Source organism: Entelurus aequoreus, linkage group LG16 (genome assembly GCF_033978785.1).
Source record: "Entelurus aequoreus isolate RoL-2023_Sb linkage group LG16, RoL_Eaeq_v1.1, whole genome shotgun sequence".
Classification (NCBI taxonomy): Eukaryota; Metazoa; Chordata; class Actinopteri; order Syngnathiformes; family Syngnathidae; genus Entelurus; species Entelurus aequoreus.
The window spans coordinates 30,197,514-30,220,866 of NC_084746.1; the positions used below are offsets into that span (position 1 = coordinate 30,197,514).

General features: G+C 41.3%; 1 protein-coding gene across 7 annotated transcripts in view; it reads left to right on the top strand.

The window, feature by feature from the left end:
* The window catches only part of eif4g1a (eukaryotic translation initiation factor 4 gamma, 1a), a 74,194-nt gene that overhangs the window by 6,802 nt on the left and 44,039 nt on the right, over positions 1 to 23,353 (top strand). For 3 of the 7 annotated variants that reach the window (XM_062022601.1, XM_062022602.1, XM_062022603.1), the window contains exons 5-12: positions 2,658 to 2,678; positions 2,797 to 2,970; positions 4,391 to 4,484; positions 18,317 to 18,510; positions 18,674 to 18,766; positions 18,947 to 19,016; positions 19,105 to 20,010; positions 20,104 to 20,192. In XM_062022601.1, the coding sequence (XP_061878585.1) occupies positions 2,658 to 2,678; positions 2,797 to 2,970; positions 4,391 to 4,484; positions 18,317 to 18,510; positions 18,674 to 18,766; positions 18,947 to 19,016; positions 19,105 to 20,010; positions 20,104 to 20,192 (1,641 nt within the window). The remainder of the gene's footprint in view (positions 1 to 2,657; positions 2,679 to 2,796; positions 2,971 to 4,390; positions 4,485 to 18,316; positions 18,511 to 18,673; positions 18,767 to 18,946; positions 19,017 to 19,104; positions 20,011 to 20,103; positions 20,193 to 23,353) is intronic. The other 4 variants (XM_062022604.1, XM_062022606.1, XM_062022605.1 and 1 more) reach the window with 3 other exon arrangements.

A 23,353-nucleotide genomic window follows, 5' to 3' on the forward strand; every position in this document is an offset into this window, starting at 1 on the left:
GCGGCTGGCTACAGCAACACAACCAGGAGGACTTTGAGTTGGATATCAGACGCTAGCCGCCGACCGCACCGATGATCGTGGTGAAGTCCTCCGTCGCGCCGTCGATCGCTGGAACGCAGGTGAGCACGGGTGGTGATGAGCAGATGAGGGCTGGCGTAGGTGGAGAGCTAATGTTTTTAGCATAGCTCTGTCGAGGTCCCGTAGCTAAGTTAGCTTCAATGGCGTCGTTAGCAACAGCATTGCTAGGCTTCGCCAGGCGGGACAGCATTAACCGTGTGGTTACAGGTCCAGGGTTTAGTTCAGTGTCTCCTGAGAGTAGAAGTAATAGTAGTATTGTTGATCTTCGGTCTATCCTTCCAGTCAGGGGCATGTTTCTTCTGTTTCTATCCGCAGTTAAGCACGATGCTAAAGTGCTTCGCTGATGTATTGTCGTGGAGATAAAAGTCATTGTGAATGTCCATTTCGCGTTCTCGACTCTCATTTTCAAGAGGATATAGTATCCGAGGTGGTTTAAAATACAAATCCGTGATCCACAATAGAAAAAGGAGAAAGTGTGGAATCCAATGAGCCCTTGTACCTAAGTTACGGTCAGAGCGAAAAAAGATACATCCTGGCGTCCTGCACTGCACTCTAATCCTTCACTCTCACTTTCCTTATCCACAAATCTTTCATCCTCGCTCAAATTAATGGGGTAATCGTCGCTTTCTCGGTCCGAATCGCTCTCGCTGCTGGTGGGAATGATTGTAAACAATGTGCAGATGTGAGGCGCTCCACAACCTGTGACGTCACGCTACTTCCGGTACAGGCAGGGCTTTTTTATCAGCGACCAAAAGTTGCGAACTTTATCATCGATGTTCTCTACTAAATCCTTTCAGCAAAAATATGGCAATATCGCAAAATGATCAAGTATGACACATAGAATGGACCTGCTATCCCCGTTTAAATAAGAAAATTTAATTTCAGTAGGCCTTTAAAAGGGGGAATTTTCTTGTCGTCATCAAGTGTCTTTGACTCTTTGTGCGACAAGACGGGGCCACTGGCCCGCTAACATCACACAGTGTGACTGGTTAGCTTGTTGCAGCTAACATGGACAAAATTATCACGAAACCAAATGCCATGGCAGTGTGGGAATATTTCAGTGTAAACCTTTGGAACAAGATGACCCTATCAATATCGAGGAGTCAGTTTGCTAAAATGTGCGAATACAACAAACCTGCTTGCCACTTGAAAAACAACCCGACAGTACACACTCACTTTGCGTTTGGTGATCACGCCAAGTCAGTGTAAACAAAACAGTGCAAAATAGTGTGCGCTCACAGAAAGTGTGGTTAAATTCATCGCCAAAGACAAGCTTCTATTTAATACTGTTATAGAATTAGCATTTCTAAAAGTGCTGTCATGTTGTCATGTCGGTGTTCCTCACTCGGAATCTGCCAGACTTAATTTTGTTTTGCATATGACCTGTTAATACATCTGCTTATGCTGTGGTGTTTATTTTGTTACTTTGCACTTTTGTTTAAAAAGGTCCGAACTTGATTGTAAGTTAACTCTGCTTATATGTTCAAAATTGAAGTGCAATTTTGTTTTTTCAGGACTTTTATTTAGCCATTTTATTTTGTTTTGGTTGTCTATATATGAGGGCCACCCAGCCCCTCCTTAGCATATTTTATTGCTTTTGGTTGTGATTTGTATTCAAGTGCAAAATTTGGTAACATTATATTATTATTTAACTTGGAGAACATGCACACTCCACACAGCTATGTAATACCGGTGCCGTGGCGGGACGCCAAGATCAATTGCAAGTAAGGGTAACCCTGATGACATCACGTTAATGCCCCTGCTCACCTCTGGGACCCCATCACACCAAATAAAATTGCAGACCTGTGGGAAACATTGTTTTGCCTAACAATGAATAAATGTGATTTCAATATCGATAAAGTAATCATAATTGTTTGGGTAGTTCCCAACAATTCAAATGCACATTTTTATTTGGTTTTCTTTTGGTTTTTTTTATGCAATATTCTGCACAATATGAATACAACTTTAATAATGACCAAATGTGTGCAAGCTGCATAAACCCTGACCAGAGCTTTGAACTTTCACACAGTATGTCTAATAACTGTCTATATAGGGATATTGGTCTTGAATTGTAGTTCCCCTCATCAGCATGACTCACAGATTTTCGTTAACATTTCAATTAAAACAAACTTTATTGATCCTTAAGACGTGTGCCCTCAGGGAAATTAAGGTCCCAATAGCATCAATATCATAATTTTGTAGTCTACAGAACAGTGTCAATACAGTCATATTATTTGCACGTTGTCCCTGTGCCATTCCCTATCTTTCCTCCATCTCCATCCTTCCCGTTCCCTCCCTAAGGAGGAATTAATGTATACATTTGTTGTTTTAGTTGTATACTTACCTGCATGCCCCCGCAAGTGCTTTATTGACCACCTTAAGGTGGATTGTGAGTATCTTGCTCCAATCCAGATTTGCAAGGACTCGCATGAGTAGATGACGTTGCTTGATTTCACTTGACGCCCCCCTCCTCCTTAACGTCTAGCAAGTCTGTCTTTCACGCTGTCTTTCACGCTGTCTCCATATTCACCCTACTCACTCCCTTTCTTGCTTTCTGCTTGTGTGTTGTGCGGCTGAAGGGTGGATACCGAGCGCTACAGGTAATAGCATTTCTCTTCATGCAACCTGTGCAGGGATCCGCAAATTTTGGTGCACTCTTAAAGTGTGATGTAATTTGTTGGATGTATACTTAATCTTGCACTTTTCCAATGTCTTTAGGGATACTATACAAGCCGTCCGACTATGGCCACGAGTGTGCCGAGGGTCCAAACAAGTGTTGGCCCTCGACCTCCTGGACCCACTCATGTCTATCCGCAAGGCTCCCAGATGATGATGATTTCCCAGCCGCAGCTCTCTTTCCCCGGATCCCCTTATTTAATCCAGTCTCCACAGGTTGGTTCACATTACCACCAAATAGGGCTGGGCGATATGGACGAAAAAGTATATATTTTTACTTAGACTCAATATTAAATATATATATCGATATATTTTCCGGTGAAAGTATATTTTTGAGCGATATTCACTAAAATTGAAGTGAATGACAACTGTACTGTAAAGAGTCTGGGCACTTTTATTTACCGAGTTAGTCAAGATGGGTATTAACAGCACAGAAAATAAACTGTATAAGTAGCACATAATTACATAATATTAATAAAATATAAAAATATTATTTGTACATAAAATAAATAACATAGCTGTGCAAATAATACAAATTATGTATCAAACTCAGATAAAAAAAGTTTGCGGGCAGGCACTTTTTAATTCCCTTGGTCAGCGCCAAGTAAGTGACTTGACTTAATTGTGCAGCTATGATCTTCCTCACTTCGGCATACATTTTTGGCAGCATTTCTCGTGTGAAATATGCCAGTCTTGGCAACTCCAGAACAGTTTTGATTGGGGTTTACATGGTAAACAACTCAAATGTTTTATCCAGACACATACATTTGTCCAAATGTGGCCAAGTAGACGCATTGTGGGTTTCCTGGACGTCGTCTACAAACGATAAAGAAGAGATCCCTCTGCCATCTTCCACTAGTTTTTTTTAATATATAAATCGCCCGCTTGAATATTCCCTCTTTCTTTTCTCCGAATCTCCCGTCGTCATTTGGTATGTCTGTTGTGATTTCCCTTCCTGGTTCGATGACCCGCCCTATCTTGCCTCTGATTGGCCTGTCCCTAATGTTTTTCCGTAATCTCAACCAATCGTGACTCATCATAGTAAACAACCAACCAATCATGGATGTTCTTATACGTGCAAGTATGTCTTGGAAGGAGGAAGGGGAGGGGTTTAGTAGCTCATTGAATTTTGCGAGGGTGTGGGAAGCGGGGGAGAAAATGGAACACAACAAATAAGCGGTGTTTTGTCATTTTAAAGTGAAATCAATTATATCGATATTACGATATTTTCTTAATTCAAATCTTATTTAAAAATATATCAATATAGCTTACAAACTCGATATATCGCCCAGCCCTACCACTAAGTAATTTCTGATCGAGCGTGCAATTGTTTGGAGGCAGTGTAACCGCTATGTCAGCTATGTGCACAGTGTGACATCATAGAAGAGAGCATGGTATTGACCAGTGATTTAAAGATATACATGACACAGAGAAAGTTCTTTGTGCAACAATCCACTCTTTCATTCCATTGTAACACTATTCTTAGTCGACCCGTAAGTGGGCAGCAATGTGAGATTAGTAGCCCAACAAATGATTGCTGAAAAGTTGTTTAATACTGAAAAATTAAGCAATCCAATGGCTTGCTCCAGAAGCCCTCACAAATGTAATTGTTCTGATGTTTTTGTGGTTTGTGCAGTTCCGGCACTACATGCCAGCTACTGCTCAGTACCCTGTGGCCAGTGGTAATGCAGGCTTCTATGGAGGAATTACCCCTGAATACAATAGCTACGGTAAGAGACTTGATTTTGATTAAAGATAATTCTCTCTGCTCACTCATTCATAATCGTTACGAAAAGCATCTAGTATTAGTCTGCGTCCATTTTACCTACCCCATTGCCTATAGGGTAGGTGTTATAAGGTTTTGTATGGCTGGTTGGTGTATTGAATGACTTTGGGGATCACAACATTGGTGCATGTGGTGTGGCTTTAGTCTGCTTTGGCCTGTGTTCTTTCTATCTAGTCTCAGCTGACGCTGCCTAAGAGGTACCATGAAATGGCTTTGGAACAACAGATTGGTTTTGCTATTATGTACCTTTTAAATTCAATGTTTTTTTTAATAACACGAACAGGACTGTTTTGATTGTCAATGGCAATCTTGAACCTCATTGCCATCTTACTGGAGAAATATATTTTTCTCTTTCTTTTTTTTTTTTTTTAAAACAGCCATGACTGTGGCATAAGAACAGTTCATTTCATGGGACCCTTTTAACACCCTGCTTCCTCTGAATCCTCTCAATAACTCATTCTGCATCTCTCTCTTCCTGTCCTCTTTCCTTCCTTCCTCCCTTTCCCATCCCTAACTCCCTCCTCCTTCTCCCTCCTTTGCCGCGTTGGTTCAGAGCCCTCTCTTGCTGCGAGGGAGAGGCGGGGTGGTGGGGGGAGAGGCGGCGGGCGAGAGAACGGCCGTCTCTCTCTCCACGGTGCTCCTCTCACCTCCCAGCGCTACCCCGGTGAGTAGTGTGTGCTTGTCTCGGCCGGCTTCAGTGGCGCCTCTGTCTCTGGTGTTATTGTGTTTCACTTTTAATGACCTGCATGTGCGCTGCCACAGTTCACAAAGCATTGTGTGTGTAAATTATTAATCAGGCAAGTGTTTATTCATACCATAAATCCTCAAATAGTGGCCTCAACTTTAAAAGTGACTGGGTGAATGGTAAAAAATGTGGTGCCACTAAGTATATGTTGATTTAGGTTTGTTTCCGACATGATGTACAATGTGGTTGGGGTTAATATCGACACAATTCAGTACACCGCACTCGTATTGAATTAGAATGCTAGTTATCATGTTGGTTTGTAGCTAATGGCAGAACAGCCCAGCATTTTTGATTGAAAAAGAAATCACTTAATGAAACATACAACTAACAAAATATACATCCCATTGCGGACCTGAATAGACGCCTCTAGTATTGTGTGTTCAAGCACACCTGTGAAGTGAAAATTATTTTGGGTGACTACCTCTTGAAGCTCATCGAGAGAATGCCAAGAGTGTGCAAAGCAGTAATCAGAGCAAAGGGTGGCTATTTTGAAGAAACTAGAATTTAAAACATGTTTTTAGTTATTTCACCTTTTTTTGTTAAATACATAACTCCACATGTGTTCATTCATAGTTTTGATGCCTTCAGTGACAATCTACAATGTATATAGTCATGAAAATAAAGAAAACACATTGAATGAGAAGGTGTGTCCAAACTTTTGGCCTGTACTGTATATATGTATGTATGTATGTACAAAACCCAAAACCAGTGACGTTGGCATGTTGTGCAAACCATAAATAAAAACAGAATACAATGATTTGCAAATCCTTTTCAACTTATATTCAATTGAATACACTGCAAAGACAAGATATATTTAATGTTAGAACTGAGAAACGTCATTTTTTTTTTGCAAATAATCATTACTTTAGCAACACATTGCAAAAAAGTTGGCACAGGGGCATTTTATCCCTGTTACATAATCTTTCCTTTGAACAACACTCAGTAAATGTTTGGGAACTGAGGAGACCAATTTTTTAAGCTTTTCAGGTGGAATTCTTTCCCGTTATTGCTTGATGTACAGCTTAAGTTGTTCAATAGTCCGGGGTCTCCATTGTCGTATTTTATGCTTCATAATGCGCCACACATTTTCAATGGGAGACAGGTCTGGACTACAGGCAGGCCAGTCTAGTACCGGCACTCTTTTACTATGAAGCCACGCTGTTGTAACACATACAGAATGTGGCTTGGCATTGTCCTGCTGAAATAAGCAGGGGCGTCCATGAAAAAGACGTAGCTTGGATGGCAACAACATATGTTGCTCCAAAACCTGTATGTACTGTTCAGCATTAATGGTGCCTTCACAGATATGTAAGTTACCCATGCCTTGGGCACCAATACATATCCATACCATCACAGATGCTGGCTTTTGAACTTTGCGCCTATAACAGTCCGGATGGTTCTTTTCCTCTTTGATCCGGAGGACACGACGTCCACAGTTTACAAAAATAATTTGAAATGTGGACTCGTCAGACCCACAAAACACTTTTCCACTTTGCATTAGTCCCTCTTAGATGAGCTCGGGCTCAACGAAGCCGGCGGCGTTTCTGGGTGTTGTTGATAAATGACTTTCGCTTTGCATAGCAGAGTTTTAACTTGCACTTACAGATGTAGCTACAAACTGTAGTTACTGACAGTGGTTTTCTGAAGTGTTCCTGAGCCCATGTGGTAACATCCTGTACACACTGTCAGTTTTCGATGCAGTACCGCCTGAGGGATCGAAGATCACAGACATTCAACGTGCAGTGACTTTGTACAGTGATTTCTCTAGATTCTTTGAACCTTTTAATGATATTACGGACCGTAGATGGGGAAATCCCTAAATTCCTTGCAATAGGTCGTTGACAAATGTTGTTCTTAAACTGTTTGACAATTTGCTCACGCATTTGTTGACAAAGTGGGGACCCTCGCCCCATCCTTGTTTGTGAATGACTGAGCATTTCATGAAAGCTGCTTTTATACCCAATCATGGCACCTACCTGTTCCCAATTAGCCTGTTGACCTGTGGGATGCTCCAAATAAGTGTTTGATGAGCATTCCTCAACTTTCTCAGTCTCTTTTGACACTTGTGCCAGCTTTTCTGAATTATGTTGCAGGTATCAAATTCCAAATGAGCTAATATTTGCATATTGTGTTTTGGAAAAAGCTTGTCTTAAACGTTACTTTATTCATTAAAATAATAATACAAAAGAAAACTAATTTGTATGCAAATGTGAATGTATTCAATTATAAACATTCATTCACTTTCTTCTTTCATTCATGGATCTAAACTTTACCACTGCCGGTATTTTTTTTGGTATATTTTCATTTAATAAGTTGTAGGTGTATTTATTTCAGTATAAAAGTGTAAAAAGTTTTTTGCTTCGGTCATGAAATGATGATAATGATGTGCCAGGGCATACATGCATATGACAAATTGAATTGATTATTCTCACCTGTATGTAGTTTATCAGTCGTTTAAAAACCGCCACATCAACACTTTCATTGCAAATAATGCCAACAAACTTAGAATTTAGCAAGTTAGTTTCAATGTCTTTTAATACAGTGGCACAAAATGCCTGTAGTATTTCATCGATTAAAAAACAAACAAACAAGCAAACCTGGCGCTAAAAAAAAAAATCTGCGTCCACTAAACGCGCAGACTTCGGAAATACGCGTCCTTTCTGATTTCAATGCGTAAAAAGACACTAAAAGTGCGTTAACGCCAACACTGCAGTACAGGCCAAAAGTTTGGACACACCTTCTCATTCAATGTGTTTTCTTTATTTTCATGACTATTTACATTGTAGATTGTCACTGAAGGCATCAAAACTAGCCACTCTTTGTTCTGATTACTGCTGTGCACACTCTTGGCATTCTCTCGATGAGCTTCAAACACACCTGTGAAGTGAAAACCATTTCAGGTGACTACCTCTTGAAGCACATCGAGAGAATGCCAAAAGTGTACAAAGCAGTAATCAGAGCAAAGGATGGCTTTTTTGAAGAAACTAGAATATAAAACATGTTTTCAGTTAATTCACCTTTTTTTTTTTTAAGTACATAACTCCACTTGTGTTCATTCATAGTTTTGATGCCTTCAGTGACAATACACAATGTAAATAGTCATGAAAATAAAGATAACGGATTGAATGAGAAGGTGTCTCCAAACTTTTGGCCTGTATTGTACAAAACCAGTGAAGTTGGCATGTTGTGTAAATCGTAAATAAAAACAGAATTCAATGATTTGCAAATCCTTTTCAACCCATATCCAATTGAATAGACTGCAAAGACAAGATACCTAACGTTTGAACTTAATTTTTTGCAAATATTAGCTCATTTGGAATTTGATGCCTGCAACATGTTTCAAAAAAGTTGGCACAAGTGTCAAAAGAGACTGAGAAAGTTGAGGAATGCTCATCAAACACTTATTTGAAACAGCCCACAGGTGAACAGGCTAATTGGGAACAGTTGGGTGCCATGATTGGGCATAAAAGTAGCTTCCATGAAATGCTCAGTCAATCACAAACAAGGATGGGGCGAGGGTCACCATTTTGTCAACAAATGCCTGAGCAAATTGTTGAAGAACAACATTTCTCAACGACCTATTGCAAGGAATTTAGGGATGTCACTATCTACGTAATATAATCAAAAGGTTAAGAGAATCTGGAGATATCCCTGCACGTAAGCAGCAAGGCTGAAAACCAACATTGAATGCCCGTGACCTTCGATCCTTCAGGCGGTACTGCATCAAAAACCGACATCATTGTGTAAAGGATATCACCACATGGGCTCAGGAACACTTCAGAAAACCACTGTCAGTAACTACAGTAACACATCTTTAAATGCAAGTTAAAAGTGTAATATGCAAAGCGAAAGCCATTTATCAACAGCACCCAGAAACGCCGCCGACTTCCCTGGGCCCGAGCTCATCTAAGATGGACTATTGCAAAGTGTAAAAGTGTTTTGTGGGTCTGACGAGTCCACATTTCAAATAGTTTTTGAAAACTGTGGACGTCATGTCCTCCGGACCAAAGGGGAAAAGAACCATCCGGACTGTTATAGGCGCAAAGTTCAAAAGCCAGCATCTGTGATGGTATGGAGGTGTATTGGTGCCCAAGGCATGGGTAACTTACACATCTGTGAAGGCACCATTAATGCTGAAAGGTAAATTTTTTTGGAGCAACATATGTTGCCATCCAAGCAACGTTATCATGGACGCCCCTGCTGCCAAGCCATGCGTTACAACAGCGTGACTTCATAGTAAAAGAGTGCGGGTACTATACTGGCCTGCCTGTAGTCCAGACCTGTCACCCATTGAAAATGTGTGGCGCCTTATGAAGCCTAAAAATACCACAATGGAGACCCCGGACTGCTGAACAACTTACGCTGTACATCAAGCAAGAATGGGAAAGAATTCCACCTGAAAAGCTTCAAAAACTGGTGTCCTCAGTTTCCAAACGTTTACTGAGTGTTCCTAAAAGAAAAGGCCTTGTAACACAAAGGTAAAAATGCTCCTTGCAGTGTATTCAATTGAATATAAGTTGAAAAGGATTTGCCAATCACTGTATTCTGTTTTTATTTGTGTGTGTGTGTGTGTGTGTGTGTGTGTGTGTGTGTGTGTGTGTGTGTGTGTGTGTGTGTGTGTGTGTGTGTGTGTGTGTGTGTGTGTGTGTGTGTGTGTGTGTGTGTGTGTGTGTGTGTGTGTGCGCGCACACACACGCGTGTATACATATATACGCATGTGTGTGTATACATATATACATACGTGTGTGTGTGTGTATGCATATGCAGTTGCGATCAAAAGTTTACATACACTTGTAAAGAACATAATGTCATGGCGGAAGAAGACCACAGAACTTTCCTCCAGAAGGTTTTATCTTTATCTTTGTCAATGTGATGTCAGATGAAACAAAACTTGAGCTGTTTGGCCACAATACCCAGCATTATGTTTGGAGGACAAAAGGGGAAGCTTTTAATCCCAGAAACACCATTCCTACTGTCAAGCATGGTGGTGGTAGGAATATGCTCTGGGCCTGTTTTGCTGCCAATTGAACTGGTGCTTTACAGAGTAAATGGGACAATGAAAAAGGAGGATTACCTCCAAATTCTTCAGGACAACCTGAAATTATCAGCCCGGAGGTTGGGTCTTGGGCGCAGTTGGGTGTTCCAACAGGACAATGACCCCAAACACAAGTCAAAAATGGTAAAGGAATGGCTAAATCAGGCTAGAATTAAGGTTTTAGAATGGCCTATCCTAAGTCCTGACTTAAACTTGTGGACAATGCTGAAGAAACAAGTCCATGTCAGAAAACCAACAAATTTAACTGAACTGCACCAATTTTGTCAAGAGGAGTGGTCAAAAATTCAACCAGAAGCTTGTGGATGGCTACCAAAAGCGCCTTATTGCAGTGAAACTTGCCAAGGGACATGTAACCAAATATTAACATTGCTGTATGTATACTTTTGACCCAGCAGATTAGGTCACATTTTCAGTAGACCCATAATAAATTCATAAAAGAACCAAACTTCATGAATGCTTTTGTGACCTACAATTATGTGCTCCAATCACTCTTATCACAAAAAAATAAGAGTTGTAGAAATGATTGGAAACTCAAGACAGCCATGACATAATGTTCTTTACAAGTGTATGTAAACTTTTGACCGCGACTGTATACACGTGTGTGTGTGTGTGTGTACGTATGCATATAAACACACGTGTGTGTGTGTGTGTGTGTGTGTGTGTGTGTGTGTGTGTGTGTGTGTGTGTGTGTGTTTATACATATATTTACACGTGTGTGTATATACATATATACACACACGTAAACATTCAGAGTGCAGGGTGGAAAAAGTATGTGAACCCCTAGGCTAATGACTTCTCCAAGAGCTGATTAGAGCCAGGACTCAGACAACATGGAGTCTAATCAATGTGATGAGATCATGTGTTGGTTAAAGGCCTACTGAAATGCGATTTTCTTATTTAAACCGGGATAGCAGGTCCATTCTGTGTGTCATACTTGATCATTTCGCGATATTGCCATATTTTTGCTAAAAGGATTTAGTAGAGAACATCGACGATAAAGTTCGCAACTTTTGGTCGCTGATAAAAAAAAGCCTTGCCTGTACCGGAAGTAGCAGACGATATGCGCGTGACGTCACCGGTTGTGGAGCTCCTCACATCTGCACATTGTTTACAATCATGGCCACCAGCAGCGAGAGCGATTTGGACCGAGAAAGCGACAATTTCCCCATTAATTTGAGCGAGGATGAAAGATTTGTGGATGAGGAAAGTGAGAGTGAAGGACTAGAGGGCAGTGGGAGCGATTCAGATAGGGAAGATGCTGTGAGAGGCGGGTGGGACCTGATATTCAGCTGGGAATGACTAAAACAGTAAATAAACACAAGACATATATATATACTCTATTAGCCACAACACAACCAGGCTTATATTTAATATGCCACAAATTAATTCCGCATAACAAACACCTCCCCCCTCCCGTCCATATAACCCGCCAATACAACTCAAACACCTGCACAACACACTCAATTCCACAGCCCAAAGTACCGTTCACCTCCCCAAAGTTCATACAGCACATATATTTCCCAAAAGTCCCCAAAGTTACGTACGTGACATGCACATAGCGGCACGCACGTACGGTCAAGCGATCAAATGTTTGGAAGCCGCAGCTGCGTACTCACTAGAAATGCGCGGTTTGCGGACACAACCGCAGATAATCAGCGGGTCGGGCTGATGCATGACGAAAAAAATAGATTTTAAATAGATTCGGGTGGGTGGCCGTTGAACCAATTCAGAAAAAAAAAATACATAGTTAAATGTTTTTACCCACATACGAAAAACGAGCAGCACTCGTTGAAACAGGCAATTATTCATCAGGCACTGCTGAAGCTTTCACGCCAAATTTCTTCCCCCCTACAAAAACCTTCCCCCCATTTACTTCAGGGGCTGCGTCCAATAAAGTCACAAAGTTGCCGGGGGTCCTTAACCCGCACGCGACTGTCCTGTTTCGCGCCTGTACAAAAAAAAACAATAATCGATTTCTTCAGATTCCAGCAGCTGTCAAAGTCGAAGTATCCTTCCAGCGACGGGCAGTCAAAGCCGAAGTGCTATCGATCGCTGTCAATGACGTAAGAGGAAACCTGACCACGGAAGTAAATGGTGGGGGGGGAGGTTTTTGTAGGGGGAAGAAATTTGGCGTGACACGACACAACAGAAGAAGAAAAAAATAAAAAGCTGGCAACGCCGGCAGCAAACGTGGTACGCGACAAACTAAAAAAGGGAATACTAAAGACCAGGGAAAAAAATAACAATAATAGTCAACATTTTCATAATAATATTATAATAATGATAAATAATATTATCACGCATTAATATCTCTTAGCCTCTAATGCGTGGCCAAGAGATATTAATGCGTGGCACGCATTGAATGTCTCTGCTGCATTGGATCAGTCTCCTTTCTTTAACAGGAATGCCTTGCATCGTCTATATTAGATATATAACAACGGGTGGGTGGCGGGCGGTTGTGCTTTTGATAAAATGTTAGGGCGGGTGGATGACGACTTTTGTGATGCGGATGAAATAATTGCCTATCCACGCATCTCTAGTACTCACGGTACCGCGTCTCCGTATCCAACTCAAAGTCCTCCCGGTAAGAGTCTCTGTTGTCCCAGTTCTCCACAGGCCAATGGTAAAGCTTGACTGTCATCTTTCGGGAATGTAAACAATGAAACACCGGCTGTGTTTGTGTTGCTGCAGCCGGCCGCAATACACCGCTTCCCACCTACAGCTTTCTTCTTTGCTGTCTCCATTGTTCATTGAACAAATTGCAAAAGATTCACCAACACAGATGTCCAGAATACTGTGGAATTTTGCGATGAAAACAGACGACTTAATAGCTGGCCACCATGCTGTCCCAAAATGTCCTCTACAATCCGTGAAGTCACGCGCAGGCGTCGTCATACCGAAACGTTGTCAGCAGGATATTTCGGCGCAAAATTTAAAATTGCACTTTAGTAAGCTAACCCGGCCGTATTGGCATGTGTTGCAATGTTAAGATTTCATCATTGATATATAAACTATCAGACTGCGTGGTAGGTAGTAGTAGGTTTCAGTAGGCCTTTAAAGCTGCCCTGCCCTATAAAAAACTCACGTGATAAGTGTGCTGTTCTCAAGAAGCATTGCCTGATGTGAACCATGCCTCGCACAAAAGAGCTCACAGAAGATCTACAATCAAGAATTGTTAACTTGCATAAAGTTTGAAAGGGTTACAAAAGTATCTCTAAAAGCCTTGATGTCCATGGTAAGACAGACTGTCTACAAATGGAGAAAGTTCAGCACTGTTGCTACTCCCCCTAGGCGTGGTCCACCTGTAAAGATGACTGTGAGCGCACAGCTCAGTGAGGTGAAGAAGAATCCTAGAGTGTCAGCTAAAGCCTTACAGAAAACTCTGGCACATGCTGACGTTATTGTTGACTAATCTACAATATGTAAAACATTGAACAAGAATGGCGTTCATGGGAGAACACTACACTGCTGTCCAAAAAAACATTGCTGCACGTTTGAAGTTTGCAAAAGAGCACTTGGATGTTCCACAGCACTACTGGCAAAATATTCTGTGGACAGATGAAACCAAAATTGAGTTGTTTGGAAGGAACACACAATGCTTTGTCCATCCATCCATCCATCCATTTTCTACCGCTTATTCCCTTCGGGGTCGCAGGGGGCGCTGGAGCCTATCTTAGCTACAATCGGGCGGAAGGCGGGGTACACCCTGGACAAGTCCCCACCTCATCGCAGGGCCAACACAGATAGACAGACAACATTCACACACTAGGGCCAATTTAGTGTGGAGGAAAAAAGGCACAGCACACCAACATCAAAACCTCATCCCAACTGTGAAATATAGTGGAGGTGGCATCATGGTTTTGGGCTGCTTTGCTGCCTCAGGGCCTGGACGGATTGCTTTCATCGATGAAAAAATGAATTCTCAAGTATATCAAGACATTTTGCAGGAAAACTTAAGACCATATGTCCGCCAACTGAAGCTCAACAGAGGATGGGTAAGGAAACAGGACAGCAACCCCATGCATAGAAGTAAATCAACAGAGGAAAATAGGCCTTCTGGGGTGGCCCAGTCAGTGTCCTGACCTCAACCCGATTGAGATGCTGTGGCATGACCTCAAGAGAGCAATTCACACCAGACATACCAAGAATATTGCTGCACTCAAAACAGTTATGTGAAGAACGGTCCAGAATTCCTCCTGACCATTGTGCAAATCTCATCTGCAACTACAGGAAACGTTTGGTTGAGGTTATTGCTGCCGAAGGAGGGTCAACCAGTTATTAAATCCAAGGGTTCACATACTTTTTCCACCGTGCACTGTGATTGTTTACATGTTGTGTTCAATAAAAAGATAAAAACCTATATTTGTTGTGCAGTACTAGTTTAAGCAGACTGTTTGTCTATTGTGATTTTGATGAAGTGCAGAAGAGATTTTATCATTAATTTATGCAGAAATCCAAGTAATCCCAAATGGTTCACATACTTTTTCTTGCAACTGTATGCGTATATACACGTATACACGTGTGTGTGCATACACTTACATACATACAAATGTGTTTACACACGTGTTTGTGTACATACAAATATACATGTATACAAACACGGGTGTATATATACACATGTATACACACGTGTGTGTGTGTGTGTGTGTGTGTGTGTGTGTGTGTGTGTGTGTGTGTATATAGAGATGTGTGTGTGTGTATATACACATGTGTATACACACGCGTATATATATATACACGTGTGTGTATATACACATGTATACGCGTGTGTATATACAAATGTATATACACGCGTGTGTGTATACAAGTGTGTGTAGACGTGTGTGTGTGCATTTATACATGTGTATATATACATTGAATTCAATGTACTGTATTTTTCGGACTATAAGTCGCTCCGGAGTATACGTCGCACCGGCCGAAAATGCACAATAAAGAAGGAAAAAAACATATACGTCGCACTGGAGTATAAATCACATTTTTGGGGGAAATTTATTTGATAAAATCCAACACCAAGAATAGACATTTGAAAGACAATTTAAAATAAAGAATCGTGAACAACAGGCTGAATAAGTACCCATATGACGCATAAATAACCAACTGAGAACGTGCCTGGTATGTTAACGTAACATTATGGTAAGAGTCATTCAAATAACTATAATGTATAGAACATGCTATACGTTTACCAAACAATCTGTCACTCCCGATCGCTAAATCCGATGAAATCTTCCTCCCCGGTGTCGCCTATGGTATGTCCTTTCTTTCTGCTGCTCAATCGCCATTCTCTGCTGCATATTTCACTACGTCCAGCTTGTAATCTGCAGTATATTTCCTTTTCGGTGCCATTTTAGTTCAGCCCTTCTCAGTTTTTATAAGTTACCGCCAATGTTGATGTGATCCATTTTAATAGCTACGGCAGTAGCGTATAGCATATAGCAGATAGCATACCATGACCCACAATGCACTTCTGGCATGACCCTCCCCCGCCAAATTCTTATTGGTTGACGTGTGAGTGACGATTTGCTGACGTGTGTGTGACGATTGCTGACGTGTGTGTGATGATTGCTGCCATTTGCTTCGTCTCTTACGCGAATGAGATAAATAATATTATTTGATATTTTACGGTAATGTGTTAATTTCACACATAAGTCGCTCCGGAGTATATGTCGCACCCACGGCCAAACTATGAAAAAAACTGCGATTTATAATCCGAAAAATACGGTATATACACATTGAATACATGTATTCAAAGACCTCAACGGTGGAATGGGCGGATGATGGTTGCATAGAAGCTCCACAACGGTCACAAAGGCGGAAGAAGGCTGCAGCAAAGATGGAAGAAGGCTGCAGCAAAGATGGGCCCCAATTGTCTTGGTCTCCATGCCATTGAACCCTGGCCTCCTCTTTGCCAAGGACAGTGTGGTGGCTGTCTGTGCACCAGTCTCCCCACTTTAAAAGATTCCACGCACAGGCGTTCTCCTGAAGGCAGTCCCACCAACAGGAGGACAATCATTCTCGTTTCGAGTGATCGCCAACGTCATGTATACATGTATGTATACACAGACGTGTGTGTGTATATAGACATGTATGTATACACAGACGTGTGTGTGTATATAGACATGTATGTATACACAGACGTGTGTGTGTATATAGACATGTATGTATACAGACGTGTGTGTATATATACATGTATGTATACAGACGTGTGTGTGTGTGTATACAGTCGTAGGCAAAAGTTTACATATACTTGTGAATACACTTAAAAATAATTTCTACAACTCTTATTTTTTTGTGATAGAGTGATTGGAGCACATACTTGTTGGTCACAAAAAACATTCATGAAGTTTGGTTCTTTTATGAATTTATTACAGGTCCACTGAAAATGTAACCAAATCTGCTGGGTCTAAAGTATACATACAGCAATATTAACATTTGGTTACATGTCCCTTGGCAAGTTTCACTGCAATAAGGAGCTTTTGGTAGCCATCCACAAGATTCTGGTCGAATTTTTGACCACTCCTCTTGACAAAATTGGTGCAGTTCAGCTAAATTTGTTGGTTTTCTGACATGGACTTGTTTCTTCAGCATTTTCCACACATTTAAATCAGGTCTTTGAGAAGGCCTTTCTAAAACCTTAATTCTAGCCTGATTTAGCCACTCCTTTACCACTTTTGACATGTGTTTGGGGTCATTGTCCTGTTGGAACACCCAACTGTACCTAAGACCCAACCTCCGGGCTGATGATTTTAGGTTGTCTTGAAGAATTTGGAGGTAATCCTCCTTTTTCATTGTCCCATTTACTCTCTGTAAAGCACCAGTCCCATTGTCAGCAAAACAGGCCCAGAGCATAATACTACCACCACCATGCTTGACAGTAGGAATGGTGTTCCTGGGATTAAAGGCCTCACCTTTTCTCCTCCAAATAAATTGCTGGGTATTGTGGCCAAACAGCTAAATTTTTGTTTCATCTGACACCACATGGACAAATATAAGACCATCTAAAGGAAAGTTCTGTGGTCAGATGAAACAAAAATTCAGCTGTTTGGCCACAATATATAATGTATATACACGTGTGTGTATATGTGCATAAAATCGATCATTTCCCTTTAACGGGTAGACAGCAGCAGCAACAGAACAAGCAGCAGTCGCTTGACACTGTTTCATTCAGTCTGTTACACAGAAGCGTCATGGAGGAAAAACTCAAACATTATTGTATTTTCATAATTGTGAGAAGCCCAGATCGAAATTCAAATTTGATGAATTGTCCAGCCCTAGTTGTACATTAACCAAAATTAAGACGCAAGCTTTAATTAATAGTGAATTTGATTTTACCCATAATCGCCAAGCCCTACACAAACATACCTCATGAGTGGCTTACCACTACGGAGATAAATCCCACCATAGAACTTTCGCCAGTGTGCACTGCTGCACTGTTTTGGCAGGTGCGTTCTTCCGCAAGCATTTGCACATGTAAAGGTCAAGTCATCGTATGAGTAAATATTGTATAATCAAAATGTTGAATTTGAGCTGCATTGCAGACTGAAGGGCAGACACTTGCGATATGTTATTGTTCACAAGGCCTGTGTCATAACTGATGTCACACTTTTGCTTTTAGACTAAATAACCTCATCATTTCCTGCCAGTAAACCCACATTCAGTCCAACTATGCAGTACTGGCAGGGTATAGCAAGTACAACACAAATCATCTGGCGTATTAAACTGCATCTTGTGACTGACATTAACATTTTTGGGGGTACTATGTACATGTCTCAGATATCAGTGGCTCGTGTCATTGATGTATTGACTGAACAAGATCATGGAGTTATGATGTTTTGGTGCTACAGGAATTTGGAATATGATTATATCTTTGTGGTTTTCTGTGAAAAAAGGTTAATGACAACTTTTTCTCGGGGTTATACAAAAACAAAAAAAGGACGTTATGTTTGTTGTTTAATCATTCCCTTTTATGTGTTTGCAGCAGCAGCATACTACTCGGCTCAACCACAGTACTCCACATCTGTCCAGCCTGCACCGGTCATGATCAACCCTGCCCAGCAACAGCAACAAGCCCCCCCTCCGCAGCAACCGCCAGCACAACCCCAAGGCCCACCAAAGAGGGAACGTAAACCGGTAGTGTGTCACAACAAAAGGGCGCTGCACCTCTTGTCTGAGGTCACTAACTGAATGAATAGAGAAACAAAGTGTATTGTCTTTCCATAATGTAACCTTCCCTTTTACTTAAACAAAAGTTATGTTACTATTGTAGCTTATATAGCTCGATTTACTTACTGTTCGGTAAGTTGATAGAAACATAACTAATACTTGCACCTTTCAGATCACAATAAAGGATCCCACCCGGGGAGGACAGGATATCACGGAAGAGATCATGTCAGGTGGGAGGTCCACCTCAACACCAGCTCCCTCACAGGTAATAACCAAACCATAGCTTTTTAGCCATGTAGATTAGTGATAACTTTTTTTCCCCAGATAAATATGGCTGAATCGAAACAATCGATATAAGCACATGGACTTTCTCTGGATCTTGACTAACAAAATTATCTTTGTTGTCTTTTGAGTACCTCAAAGCTAACCAAATGTGTGATTGTAGACCAACACAGATGGACCAGCACAGACTAATGGTGAAGTCCTTCCGCCTGTTACAACAGTTACACGACGAGGTAGGTGCATTTTCTTAGTTCTAGACTACAAGTAATACAAGATGGGTGTTTTCATTCATTTCCTTTGTTATTTTTACTTTTTTTCTAGACGATAACACAGAGCATATGCCCTGTGTTGAAACTACTCCTCCTGCCGCTGCAACCCCTGAGCCTGTGTTTAAGGCCAAACAGGATGTGGATAGCCAGAATGTCCCCGTCATGCAATCAGACACACTATCTGCAGCCCCAAACCTAACTTCTGAGGCGCCAACCCAACTGGTGGAAGAGCAAGAAAACTCTCAAACTTTCCTCCCTCCAGCTGACACATCCACCTCTGCTGTGGATGTTGATCAAGTCAACACTAACGCTGGTGACACAGTAGATGCCCCCGTCTGTCCCTCACCTTCAACCACACAAGAGGAGGAACCGCAGGCAAATCCTGCGCCTTATGAAAAGCCACCAGAGAAGCAAAAAGTCCAGGAAGTAAAGGGAGTGGAAGAAAAGGAAGAACAGACAGAGTGTGCTATGTTAGAGCCTGCTGCTCAAGTCCCAGCAGAAGCAATAGCAGACGCATTAGTAGCTCCTGTTGATACTGTAGCAGAGGAAATGCCTACCAAGATCACAACTGAAGCATCTCAGCCTCCAGTCTTGGCGCAGGAGCCTGCTGCTCTACTGACCCAGATTGCTGCTTCTATATCTGAACTAGAACCTAAACCCGAATCCACACCAGCGGAACCAGCAGAGCCTCCACTCTCTAATGGCCTACCACAGGATGTTGAGGAACTTTGTGACGATATGGCGTTCTCAGACACTAAACCCTGCGACAAACCAGACGTTTTTAAATCTCAGGAATCCACACCTGTGGCTAAAACCCCACTGCCAGTAGAGGAGAAGGAGGAAGATGTGGTGATGGTGGTGGTGGAGAATAAAAATAAGGATGAGGGGAAGGCTGCAAAAAGTGAGGATGTACCTCCTGCCTCTGTAAGCGGTCCTACAGAGGAATGTACTATGCAAGGTAGGTTTGACTAAGAGCTATAAATATACAGTATCTTGTATGATTCCCTCAAGCCTTTTGCCATGATGACAACACTGTGTTCCCTTCTTGAAGCTGCTACATTTGTGCCAAAGAAAAGGAGGAACATGAAGGAAATCAACAAAAAGGAAGCCATTGGAGACCTTCTGGATGCCTTTACAGAGGTTTGTGTCAGCGGGAAAGAGAACAAAAGAATGTGACCTACACAGCAACAAGCACCCTGTTGTTGCAGTCTCAGCTGTTTCAGGCTTTTTGAGTAATACACTGTCAGGCCAGAAAGGGCCAAACAAAAATATTTTGTTTGTATTCTCTTTTGCTTTGATTACGGCACACATTTCCTCAAGCAATTCTGTACAGTTGCAAAATAATATACCGTATTTTCCGCACTATAAGGCGCACCTAAAAACCGCCAATTTTCTCAAAAGCTGACAGTGCGCCTTATAATCCGGTGCGCCTTACATATGGACCAGTATTGAGCCACAACAGGTCTCGCAACTACGAGACACTAAGCGCTTCTTCTTCTACAGGGGAAAATGAAGTCAGCGGCTGCTTACTGTAGAAGAAGAAGCGCTTCTTCTACGGGGGATAATGAAGTTGGAGGCTGCTTACCGTAGAAGAAGAAGCGCACGGTGCATGCTGGGATATATGACTGCGCGAAGCGTGCCGTTTCATTTCCATTTGTGTGTTTATGTAAAGACCCCAAAATGGCTCCTATTTAGAGACACGCTTACGACGCAGAGTTTAAACTCAAGGCGATCAGTCACGCAGTAGAACACGGGAATAGAGCAGCAGCGGCCACGTTGGATGCCGTATTCGCCCAACTGTTTAATTCGGACACTGAAGAAGAAGAAATTGAGGGATTCGTGGATGAGGAATAACTTCATAAAGTGAGCTTTACATGTTTATTTTGTGTGTTGTGTTGTGTGACATTAACGTTTGAGCAACGTTTAGTTATTGATATATTGTTATTGCTCTGCACTATTTCGAGTGTTACTATATTGTGATATGTACGTTAGATTTACCATAACAGTATCAGACTGTTTTTTACGTGTTTATTGAATGGAGGAAAAGTTCCCCTCCACTATGTGATATAAATGTTGCACTACATGTTATACCTTGCTGTTGTTAAAAGATAAACGAAATACCACGTCACTGACTTTACCTCGGGGAAAATAATAAAACAGCTATTTATTCATTTTGGTTAGTGAACGGTGTTGTCAGAACGCTGGTTTGTAATCTATTAATAAAGTTTGACTGACCTATCTGACTGTTTTGTTGACATTCCCTTTAGCTCAGCTCCATCTAATAGATGCATAACGTAACCCCAGCCTCTACTGTAGCGTCTATTCTATGCGCCTTATAATGCGGTGCGTCTTATATATGAACAACGTTTTAAAATAGGCCATTCATTGAAGGTGCGCCTTATAATCCTGTGCGCCTTATAGTGCGGAAAATACGGTAGTCTAAATCATGTATAGATGACAGGAGTTTCAGACTACTGTGCAAAGTTTCCCCGCTTTCAATCCAGGTTGCATCCAACCAGGGTTTCCGCAGGGCATTATAAACATTAAAAGTTATTAAATGGATTTTTCTAAAATGAAGGCCTTAAATGGCATTATAAAACATTAAATACAATGTCCAGAGGCATTAAACATTGTAATACAATCGTAGGACTTAGCCAATAACGTCAATCCATTGTGCGATGAATGAAAATGAACTCAATAACTTTGTGGTCATCAAGAAAATTAATACGTCTGTATGTGTGCTAGGGCTGGGCGATATGGCCTTTTATTAATATCTCGATATTTTTAGGCCATGTCACGATGCACAATATATATCTCGATATTTTGCCTTAGCCTTGAATGAACACTTGATGCATATAATCACACCAGTATGATGATTCTGTGTCTACATTAAAACATTCTTGTTAATACTGCATTAATATATGCTCATTTTAAACTTTCTTGCAGAGAGGGAAACCACAATTAAGTCAATTTACCAAAACTGTATTTATTAAACAGTTATTAAGCAGTGGCACAAACATTCATGTCATTTCCAAAACAGAAAGTGCAAGATTGTCAGAGACATTTTAAAACTAGCTATTAGTGCACTTTTGTGCATGATGTCACTAAGATGACATATAATAACAACACTAAATTAAAGTGCACTTTTTGTACGGAACGCCACTACAATAGTTTAAAACAAATAAAGTGCACTTTTGTGCATGATGTCACACAATATAATTCAGTAACTGTCAAATAAAAATGAGCTGCATAATAGGAAATCAAATAGTGTGTGTGCTTCGCTATGTGGTAGGTTACTGCGGACGTTATCTCCTTATGTTGTTGACTACTTTCATACGGTGTTGATGTAGAAATAGTTGCTTGAGCATTTTGTGGGTGTGGCACCGAACGGAGATGTTGACATGCGGAGTTTCAAGCACTCTTCATTCTCTAGCGAGTGACTTTTCAAATGATGCTACACATTAGCAGTAATGCTACTTTTTGTAGCAACGCTTTTGCCGCTTACTTGTTCAACATCTTCCCGCTTGAAGCCAAACCACCGCCAGACGATGGACCCCGTGCTGTTTTTCTTGGATTTAATTCTTCCTTCATTTGTTACCAGATTCGCACCTACTCTCTCGTATTACCACTCGCAATGCACCACTAGCGCCACAGCTAACTTTACCAATGCCGCTACCTCTCTGCTCCGCGAGAGCGTATGATGTTGCACGCGCGACAGTATGTGACGTATGTAAGAAGGTGCGCTTGTTTTATCTCTCTGTGAGAAGGAGAGACAAGAAAGACTGACAAATGCCTGTAGTGTAATGCCCGCAGCTAAAAGCAACTGCGTGAGAACGTATACTCGAATATCATGATATAGTCAATTTCTATATCGCACAGACAAACCCGCGATATTTCGATATATCGCCCAGCCCTAATGTGTGCTTGTTTTCTTCAGCTCTGGCCGGTAAAGTCCGAAAGCGAGAAAAGCGCTGCGTCCACAGCGGACACACCGATGGATGGCACAAACGGTTTTGGCATTCTTTGGTTACAAAGCGTGCAGTCCTTAAAGGGGAACTGAACTTTTTTGATCACAATCATTATGAGAGACGAGAAGACAAACGTTTTTTTTTCACTTTATAACATATAAAAATCAGCTCGTTTTTGGTGGCTAGCAATGCAGCTAATGGGAGCGATCAATTCTACTACTAAATCACTTTAAAAATTTGAAAACTGTCAATAATACTTAATTCCACAACCTGTATAATAACCAAACTGTAACGACAATGTTAATGTAAGAGCGAGGAACTAAGGAACTCTAT